General features: G+C 26.7%; 1 protein-coding gene across 1 annotated transcript in view; it reads left to right on the top strand.

Annotated features, from left to right (window-relative positions):
* LOC145975037 (uncharacterized) overlaps positions 1-8,103 on the top strand; it is a 35,799-nt gene extending 27,696 nt beyond the window's left edge. The window contains exons 7-9 of the mRNA XM_083105175.1: positions 7,019-7,215; positions 7,793-7,862; positions 8,008-8,103. Of these exons, the coding sequence (XP_082961301.1) occupies positions 7,019-7,215; positions 7,793-7,862; positions 8,008-8,103 (363 nt within the window). The remainder of the gene's footprint in view (positions 1-7,018; positions 7,216-7,792; positions 7,863-8,007) is intronic.
* Positions 8,104-10,137: the final 2,034 nt, after the last annotated feature.

Raw genomic sequence — 10,137 nt, 5'->3', positions numbered from 1 at the left:
AAAATTTAAAACCACTATTGTAAATTAATTCATGCAAGCAATGCGCATCAATATGCTTCAGCAGATAATTCGCGAATAATAAGAGTGGAACGTTCAAGACATAACGAAGGAGGCAAGATTACGTCGTAGACAAGCCAAACTTGAATTGATACAGGCTGCCACATGTCTGCAGAGGACTCACTATATGGCTCTAAAGTAAATGATTCCATGTAACTCAAAAAAATCACTGATATATTGTTTAAAAGTATATTTACAACTTTAAATGCGTTTTTCTCGAAACTGTGTTTTCAAAAACGATAATCAAATATCTCGAGAACCACTGGATGGATCGCATTCTAATTTTTTGCTACTTATCTAGCATAAAATTATGCGACGTTTGTCGTAGCCGTTTTTTGTGTCTTTTATTATTTTTTTTTCATTGCCAATAAGCGATCCATTTTTTAAGCGAAAATTCGCACCTTCAGATTTAGGTGGACGCCATTTTTTAAATATTGGAAATTTTTTAAGTAGGCTACGACAAAGATTAGATTATAATCTATTTTAAGAATCAATTGATTTTTTTGTTTTAGATGAACCTTGTACATGGCACAATGATTACCGCAAAGTGTAACACATGGGAACACGTCTGGCGCCAACGATAATATCTGCTATATATTTTTTATATTTTTTAATAAAAATGTAACGCTGTATTAAGAAAAAAAAACATATATATATATATATATATATATATATATATTTTTTAAATTTTACATTGGGCCCATCAAAAATCTAGCTTTTCCTGTTTTAAACTATATGATTTAAATACGAGGCACGCCAAGTTTTCATATCTTACTTCGACCTGAAGGTCATTTATGCGATTTAGAATTTGTGTAAAACTTTTTTAAATTATATACATCATATAAAAAATGGAATTTTTAGGAATTAAAGTAATTTTAACTCATTTAGTATCGATTACGAATTAATATCACATAATTTATTGTACTTGACTAATAGTATTGATCTCATATCGGCTTTTAAATATTTTATTTTTATCACTCTTTTAAAATTTTTGATTTTTTTTATGTACTTGGCGTATTTTTTTACCTTTATAAGGTTTTTTTCAGGGGATCTCACTGCTTTTTGTAAAAAATATTATTTCTACAGAAAATATATGTTAGATTTTTTAAAGATATTTTTTTATATACTTGATGTATTTTATTTTACCGTTATAAGGTTGTTTCTAAAGGGATATCACCACCTTTTTTTGTAAAAATTTATATTATTTCTGCAAAAAATATATACGCATTTTTAAAAATCTTTGCTAAGTGTAAGTCGCGTAATTTTACAAGGTTTTCTAGATATTAAAGTTCACTCCCAAGGGGTGGCTTTTGAATATTGTTATAATACGATAAATTAGTCTCCTTAGAAGTCTTATCTAACGGCACAGTTTTTATATTTTTGTGATACCGTTTTCGAGATAGATTAGATTTTACCCCCAAGAGGTTTTTGAAAATTGTTATGCGATAAATTAATCTCTCACACGTATACACACACATATACACATATCACACGTATGCAAACACATGTACATAAATGATTTTGTTTCTTAAAGCATTTTTGCACACTAAAGCGAATAATCATATACGCGTGGTATTAACGCAGCTTGAAGGACAAAATCGCTTTGAATGTGTGCGTGCGAAGATACGTTCATGAGTCTGAACCTTGTGATGGAAAATGAAAAATGTCATAACTCTGACATGCGATTATCATTTCTCGGGATTGACTGCACCGATTTTATTCAAACTGGTCACAATCGAAAGCTCGTATTCACATTATATCATAAAAGTACCGTTAGATTTTTTCTTAAGGGCTTAGTTTCTGAAATATCTTAATCGAAAGTTTATATGATGTGAAATTCCGGATAAGCTACTTGGTAGCGCCGCAGTGACTCTCAATGCTCGGATCCTGTTTTTTATGTACTTGGCGTCACGACGCTTGATAATAGATATTTATCTTTTCTAAATAACAAATAATTTAAATTGAATAATTTGGAGATTGTAGTTTTATAAACATAGAATATAAACACTCTAAAATCTTTGTAATATAAAAATTAAAATTATTATTTATTCAGTCACGACAAATTCTGACATAAATACTAATAAATATATATTAATATACAGGGTGTTTCATTTTAATCCGACCAGTCGAATATCTCGAAAACCAAGCCCGGGAGAGAAAAATATTTCAGACAAAAGTTGTTTGGTTTCGAGGGGGCCATAAGATGGTATCATTGGTTTGACCTTGAAGAGTCATTTGAAGGTCACGTGAAGGTCACTTCAATTTTTTTAAATGGAACACCCTATATATTTTTGCACACTCTTGTAGCTTACCTCGAGAGCTTTTCAAAACACTATAATAAAGTATTTTTTCATTTCTTAAAAACACATAGTTGTTTTTAAGAAAAAATATGGAATTGTTAATTGCAAATTACATATTTTTTCTTCAAAACAACTATGTGTTTTCTTTACACCAATTGATTCCTCTCATTATTTTGTACGTAAAAGTATTAAGGTAAGATAATCGAAAAATGAATATTTTACTAGATATTTTACGGTTTATGTAGAATTAAGAAATTATTTCAAGCCTCATAACTCAAAAAGTACTTAACGAAAAGGTACTTAATTATAGTGTTTTGGAAAGCTCTCGATGTCAGCTACAAGAATGTGTAAAAATATATAGGGTATTCCATTTAAGAAATTTAAGGTGACCTTTATGTGACCTTCAAATGACTGTTCAAGGTCAAATCATTGTCACCATCTTATGGCCCCCTCGAAACCAAACAACTTTTGTCTGAAATATTTTTCTCTCCCGGGCTTGGTTTTCGAGATATTCGACTGGTCGGATTAAAATGAAACACCCTGTATATTAATAAGAATATATATATATATATATATATATATATATATATATATATATATATATACAATTATATTAAAGTTCATAAATTTCTATCTCTGTAGAAGTTACATCATAGATTAAAATACGAAAATAAATTCTGTGTAAATTATGATCTTTTTTCTTATTATTTATTTATCATTTTTAGTATAGTGTTAAAATTATTATGATGTTAAATCTTATAGACTTAGTATGCCTGAAGCAACAACTGCCGATCATTTATGGAACGCTATGAGATGTAAGATGATGAATTGAATTTTAAGTATGATTTTAATATAAAAGATGATAAATTCGTGGATTATGCAGAGGTATCCTTCCGTGTTGGAGGTGACGCGAAATTACTCTACTTATCATGTAACTGTATCGGTACAATTTTACAACAAATTAGATGAGAAACAATTATATATACCTGTTACTTATGCTACGGAGTCGAATCCCAATTTTATCATAACTTGGACGAATAGTTTGTTAACACCATGGCATTCAAAAATTGAATTTTTCTTTTTTGAGAATAATCAATAGATTATTTTCAATTTACAACAAGCTGGTAAATATTGAATAATAAATCTACATCTATATTGCCTATTATATAATAATAAATTTACAATTATATTGTATATAATTTCAAGTATATATATTTCAATATGAAAATACATATATTTGTATAATTATTATATTGTAGTCAAAGCCATTTTATGTTTGCACTAAATTGCACATCCAAATTGTCAGAATTGTTCAATTATTATACATACATACATACACACACACACACACACACACACACACACACACACACACACACACACACACACACACACACACACACACACACACACACACACACACACACACACACACACACACACACACACACACACACACACACACACACACACACACACACACACACACACACACACACACACACACACACACACACACACACACACACACACACACACACACACACACACACACACACACACACACACACACACACACACACACACACACACACACACACACACACACACACACACACACAGATATATATATATATATATATATATATATATATATATATATATATATAATATATCATATATATCATATATGATATCAATTTTAATTAAAAATAATAATAAGATGTATTAAAACTCATATATATAATATAAGACATAACAAAAGATATTGCAAGAATATTGAAATTTTAACAATATATTTGAAATTTTCATTTCTTGCTGTAATATGTAGAATTGCTGACACAACCTTCATGTTAAATAATAAAAAACGGAAGATGCAAACTTCTCTAATAATAATAATATATTTAATACTGAAATATCTTTAACATCTCGAATTATGTTTAATCAATATATATCATTTCAAAGTATTTAATAATCGACAAAAGTAATTTATTTTATAACAGGATACTATTGCGTCAATTATGATATTGCGAACTGGCGAAAAATTGCACAATATTTAAATTCTGAAAAATATATTAATATAGGGTAAAGGTGCCTATTATAAGATAGGTTCCCAATATGAGATAGCCTCTTAGTAACGACACCGTGCATTTGAAAAGTGTGGTGCTTGCGTCGCTTACTTCCTCGGATAAACAGGTCCAATCGTGTATCAATGTGCGCCGGTCAGCGACAGCGAACAGGCGAGGAAACGCTGATTTGTCGCGGAAGCAAAATCATAAATTTTTCCGCACTAGATTCAAGGTACGTTAAATTTTTATAAAATTTGTTTTGAATGTTGTAAAATATTAATAAATTCGTCGCTAATGTAGTCTATTTTATGATACTAGTGCACATTATAGTGTTTTATAAGTGAAACAAAATGATTTTTGTTGAATCTCGGTCAAATGGTAAGCTCTTAATAAGAAATACCGAAGGTCTCGTAATATGAGATGTCTCATATTAGGAACCATTTTTTTTGTAACGTAGATAATTGATTATTTTGAGATTATTTTATGTTTTTAGATGCCGCCATCAAAACGAAAAAGCTGAAATCCCAGCTTCTAAGTTACAAACTCAATGATAGTTGTGATTACCTACCTAATGCGACTGAAATGTGATCTCTAGTTAAATATTTAAGGATGTTTTTTTATTTTATTTTTCTAAGGATAGTTTTTTGTTTGATTTAAGTATAAGTACCTTCCTTCATATTTTTTGACATTTTGATACAAGAGTTTATAAATATAAGTCTAATAAATAATATAATTAAAGCTATATTTTTTTTAATTTTATTGTTGGTTCTGAAGATATAACACTGTAAAAGGTTTAAAATTAAGACTGGTAATAATAAAAACATTTATTTTTATCTATATGTCTTTTATTTTTGGTGTTAATAAAAATGAAACTAAGTTTACCTAATATGAGACAGTATCTCATATTAGGATCAGCTAGTATCTCTTACTAGGAGACCTTTTGGTTTTGATACAAAAACTGACTTACTTTAATCAAACCTATGTATATTAAAATTCGAACGAGATATAACTTATTGAAGTAGGATTCCTAAAACTACATGAAATGACGATTAAAAACTCTGTATAAATATTTTCCTAATCGCATATATTTTGGAAATAATTAAGAAAATGTTAAAGGTATCTCATAATAGGCACCTTTACCCTACATGTTCTCAATCGAGCGCAAATCATGCGTTTCATTTTGTGATAGAGAAGAAACTTGAATTCTCCGTAATTTGGGGAACTTGCTTCTTATTTGGCACAGGAAAGAGATTATATAGCATGGTATCCTATGCTCAACTCATTTGAATTTTTGTCGAACATCTTTCCATTCTTAAATTTTTATCCTGAACTTAAGGTTATATATATATATATATATATATATATATATATATATACATATATATATATACATAATAACATTTTTTTATAAAGAAATTATCCATTACATCAATTATCTATTTTATAATACAACGATTTCATATCATAATAATGAATTCTTTTAAAAATAGATATATGTAGTGAGTTAAACAAAAAAATTAACTATACATTATTATTTAATTTTTTTTGTACTAAAATTCAGAAATTAAAATTCAAAAGGCGCTTATGTTACATATTTGTTATATATATTTCTTTATATTTAATACAATCACAAATTTTGAATATTTCATCAAGTTATTTTTCTATAATAATAATACATTAGTATTTACATGATAATTGTTGATCAATTGTGTAATTAATATTTAATTAGTTTTAGGAAATTATAGAACACAGTATATAACACAATTATCTTTCTTATATTAACTTTCTTTCGTAGTATTCGAATGTTTACGATGTTAAAAATATACAAACATTTTGCAGAGAAACTGATTTATATAATATTAAGATAATCTTTTTACATTATACAACACATAATAATTTAATATATAATAATCCATTTGTAAATGCTTGTTTTATAAAGGAAATTGATATTTAAAGTTTAAAATACTTAAAATCTATATTTGATACGCCACAGATTTAAATTAAGAAAATAATAATTATGAAAATAAAAATCATATATCAAAATCGATACATCAATCGATACATCAATATGCACAGACTGAAATATATGTACAAAGTGTCTCGTAAAGCTTGCCTCGACTCTTATTTTTTCATTGCTATGCGACATTCGCCGCTGGCACACCTATTGCGCATATCCTACGATATAGTCTCGCGAAACGCGCGCTTATTCACATTTTTAATTAATATTTCAATAATTATTACGAAAATTGTAGAATGGTAAGGAATCTTTCAGTTCAGTTTATTGCGTTCTACCCACTCACGAACGTTAGCACAATTTTATGAAACACTTTATATATCGATATGTGTGTTAAAAATTCATTAAATGATATAAAATCCATACCTATTTAGATGATAAAATATATACACAATTATTCACACACAAATAAGAAATTGGTTAATCTACTTATTATGATATTGATGCTACGACGTCACATAAATATTAGAGAAATATGAAAGAAAATTATTTAGTAAAAACGTTTATTTGCGCGTACATTATATCTGTTCTTGTAAATAATGAATTAACTAAATATAATGATAGTTATTAAATTTTAGGGAGTGCTAAGGTTTGATTTTATGCAGAATTTTAGATCTAATTATTGGAATCTGTATGACGAAAGTCACATCAGCGATCATGCTAAATGCTTAAAACAAGAACTCGCAAAGTGGGAGTGTATTATAAATGAAAATCCTTGCGAAGAAAAGTCTAAGCGTCATTTGAAATGGCATCTAGCAAATCCTAAAGAAAACAAGTACTTCTTTTCATAATATTTTATTCTTTTTCTAGGATTATTTTTTTATATTCTGCATATGTTTGAGAGATTAGTTATCACTTATATCAAAAAATTATTTATAAAATACTAAAGAAACTATTAACACAATTTCGATTAGAAGATTTTTATTTCTTTTCTGGACTGTCTTCTGTAGACTTTTGCCTGAATGGAAGAGGTGGACATATTGTAATGGTTTGAAAACGGCAGATCGTGATACATGGGATAAAGTTTTTAATGACTACATGAAAGGAAATGATAAAATATTAGAATGTTTGGAATCCATTATTTAAAAATAAAATTATCACAAATTTTATTCGAACTATTCAATCTATCTGGTCAGCAGCTTGGACTGACGAAGCGAGCTTATGCCTTAAATGCTAATATTTTTCTTTCTGTCATTGAGAGGCATACTAAATATATGCTTACAAGTTTATTAAATAATTACAAATCAATAAGACACGGGTAACAATATTATTTAATAAATATATACCACAGATATAGATGTGAAGATTTATTGTACGAATTAATTATAAACGTATTGTTTTATTTTTTATAGAAAAGTCGATGAGATTGTAACATTAATTGTTATAAATAACAATGCGTATTCTAAGGGACAGTTGGGCGAGGTAAATTTTAAATAAATCAAATTTCTATATTTTATATAATATTTTTCTATAATTCTGTTCATAATGATACTCTGTATTTGAGACAGTGCAATTATTAAATACGAAATCATTTATTGCTAATACTTATTTAAAAAATCCATTTTAGATAAAGAAATTTCCCAATATTGAATACAAGATAGAAACACGCTGGTCGGAGATTGAAAAACAGATAAATTATTTTCAATCTTCACTTGACAATTGAATAACGAAATCTTTAAGATATTAACTGTTTAGAAATTAAAAATACAGCATAAGTGATTGTAATAATATTTACAAATGTATATACTTAATTATTCACTAATGTCATATAGGAATTAATAATTGTTTAATTGTATTTAATCAATATAATATTATAATTGCACAATATAATATTAAAAATATTGTATTGTATAATATTGTATAATAATATTGTATTGTATAATATTGTATAAAAATATTATATTGTACAATATTGTATAAAACTATTATAATACATTACAATATAATTCATATTATGAATATTATGTATATTTATAATATTATATTATATTACATATTATATTTTATTACTTTTCTGTATTATTCTGTAAATTTAATACACAGATGTTGATTATATATTTACATGTGTTTATTTTACCCAGATACATACATATACAGGGTGTTACCAGTATCTCGCAACAAAGTAAAACCATAAGTAAATATCGCTAAACTGAACTAAAAAATCCCATATCATTTTGAAAACCACCACGTAAAATTTCGAGATATTAATTAAGAAAGATCGGCCAATACATGCAAGTATAAGAGCGATTATAATTCTTCAATTAATTTTCTCTCGCGAATAGTTTCTTAGAAAAATTGTCTTTATAAATAAAAGCTTCATACGAAAATGGAATAAAAAACATAAACAAGTTTATACGTATTGACTTATGTCAATATGTAAGATATCCTATGCTACGCATAATCAAGACGTCATTTATATACATAACACTACGTACATTCTATATACTGTCAGGTATGCCGACAGACCCATCAGTTCATGGTAGTCTCTTGAAGCGATAAGTTCGCGATTGAATGCTTTTGCTGTTAAATTTGATATTAAACCTGGCTAATTCAACTAGTAGGATAAGGCATTAAATATATAATAAAATATTTATCTTTCTTTCTTTAAATGTACATACAAAATTGTGTGGAATAACAGGTAACGCTTTTATTTTATAAAAGACATTTTCTTTAATTTTCAAATCGACTAACTCATTTTATTGTAAATATTATTTCTATCTTTTGCATACATTACAGTTAATAGAAATGAAGACATTTATGTTTGTACTGTAATAGCATGTTTCGACCATTTTGACATATAGAACGTGTAAAATTTATAAGCTAAATTTCCTTTTGACATTATAAAATTATTGCGTAATTAATTTTATATTATTGCTATAAAATTATCTAAGCTATATAAAATATCTCATTAGCTAAGCTATGAAATTATCTATCTTAAAAACGTATAATATTACCTGTTTTGTTTTTAAAATATTTTTTATAATGAATGTCTATGACCAGTAGGATATGTTAATTTGAATGTGTAATGAACGAATAAACAACAAATAAAAAATTAACATTTTATTCAAAAAGATGTGTTATAAAAATATTAACATAATTGTTTTTAGAATTTTGTTCGAATGTTTGATACAATACGCTACATTATCAAAATTTCAAATATTTGATGATATTTGATTTCCGTTCAGTGTTTGTATGTTTTTAATACATTTCTTACTTAAGGTACAGATTGATCTTGAAAATAACATGTTAGTAAACATATAATCCATATCATGTATAAAATCGCGTTGTTCAGAATATACCTTCATTTCTCATACATTTTAATGCTTATATTATATTATATATATATATATATATATATATATATATATATATATATATATACATTGAAATATGTAATTGCACTAGGAGAAATCTTAAAGATAGCTAAATTGAGATAAATAAAAGTTATGTTTATTGTGCTTGTCTTACTGGAATTATCTAAATACATCCTTCATGTCTTCTAATATTCAAGTCCGAAAAAATATTTCATATGTCGTTTTAATAATTTTTATATTTATCTTTTCTAATCATTCCTTTATTTATTAAACTCTATTATTTTAATTTCTTTTTAAATTAATCGTATTTTCTTATGAAGTGTTTGGTAAATCCTCTTGAACGTTTTTTCACACAAAAATCGATCTTATTGCATACTCTTTGC

This window comes from Camponotus vicinus, unplaced genomic scaffold (genome assembly GCF_025532165.1).
Source record: "Camponotus vicinus isolate PSW18456_S1 unplaced genomic scaffold, iyCamVici1.0 SCAF_7, whole genome shotgun sequence".
Classification (NCBI taxonomy): domain Eukaryota; kingdom Metazoa; phylum Arthropoda; class Insecta; order Hymenoptera; family Formicidae; genus Camponotus; species Camponotus vicinus.
Note: the sequence above shows the minus strand (reverse complement) of the source record. Positions and strands in the feature narration are given on the sequence as shown.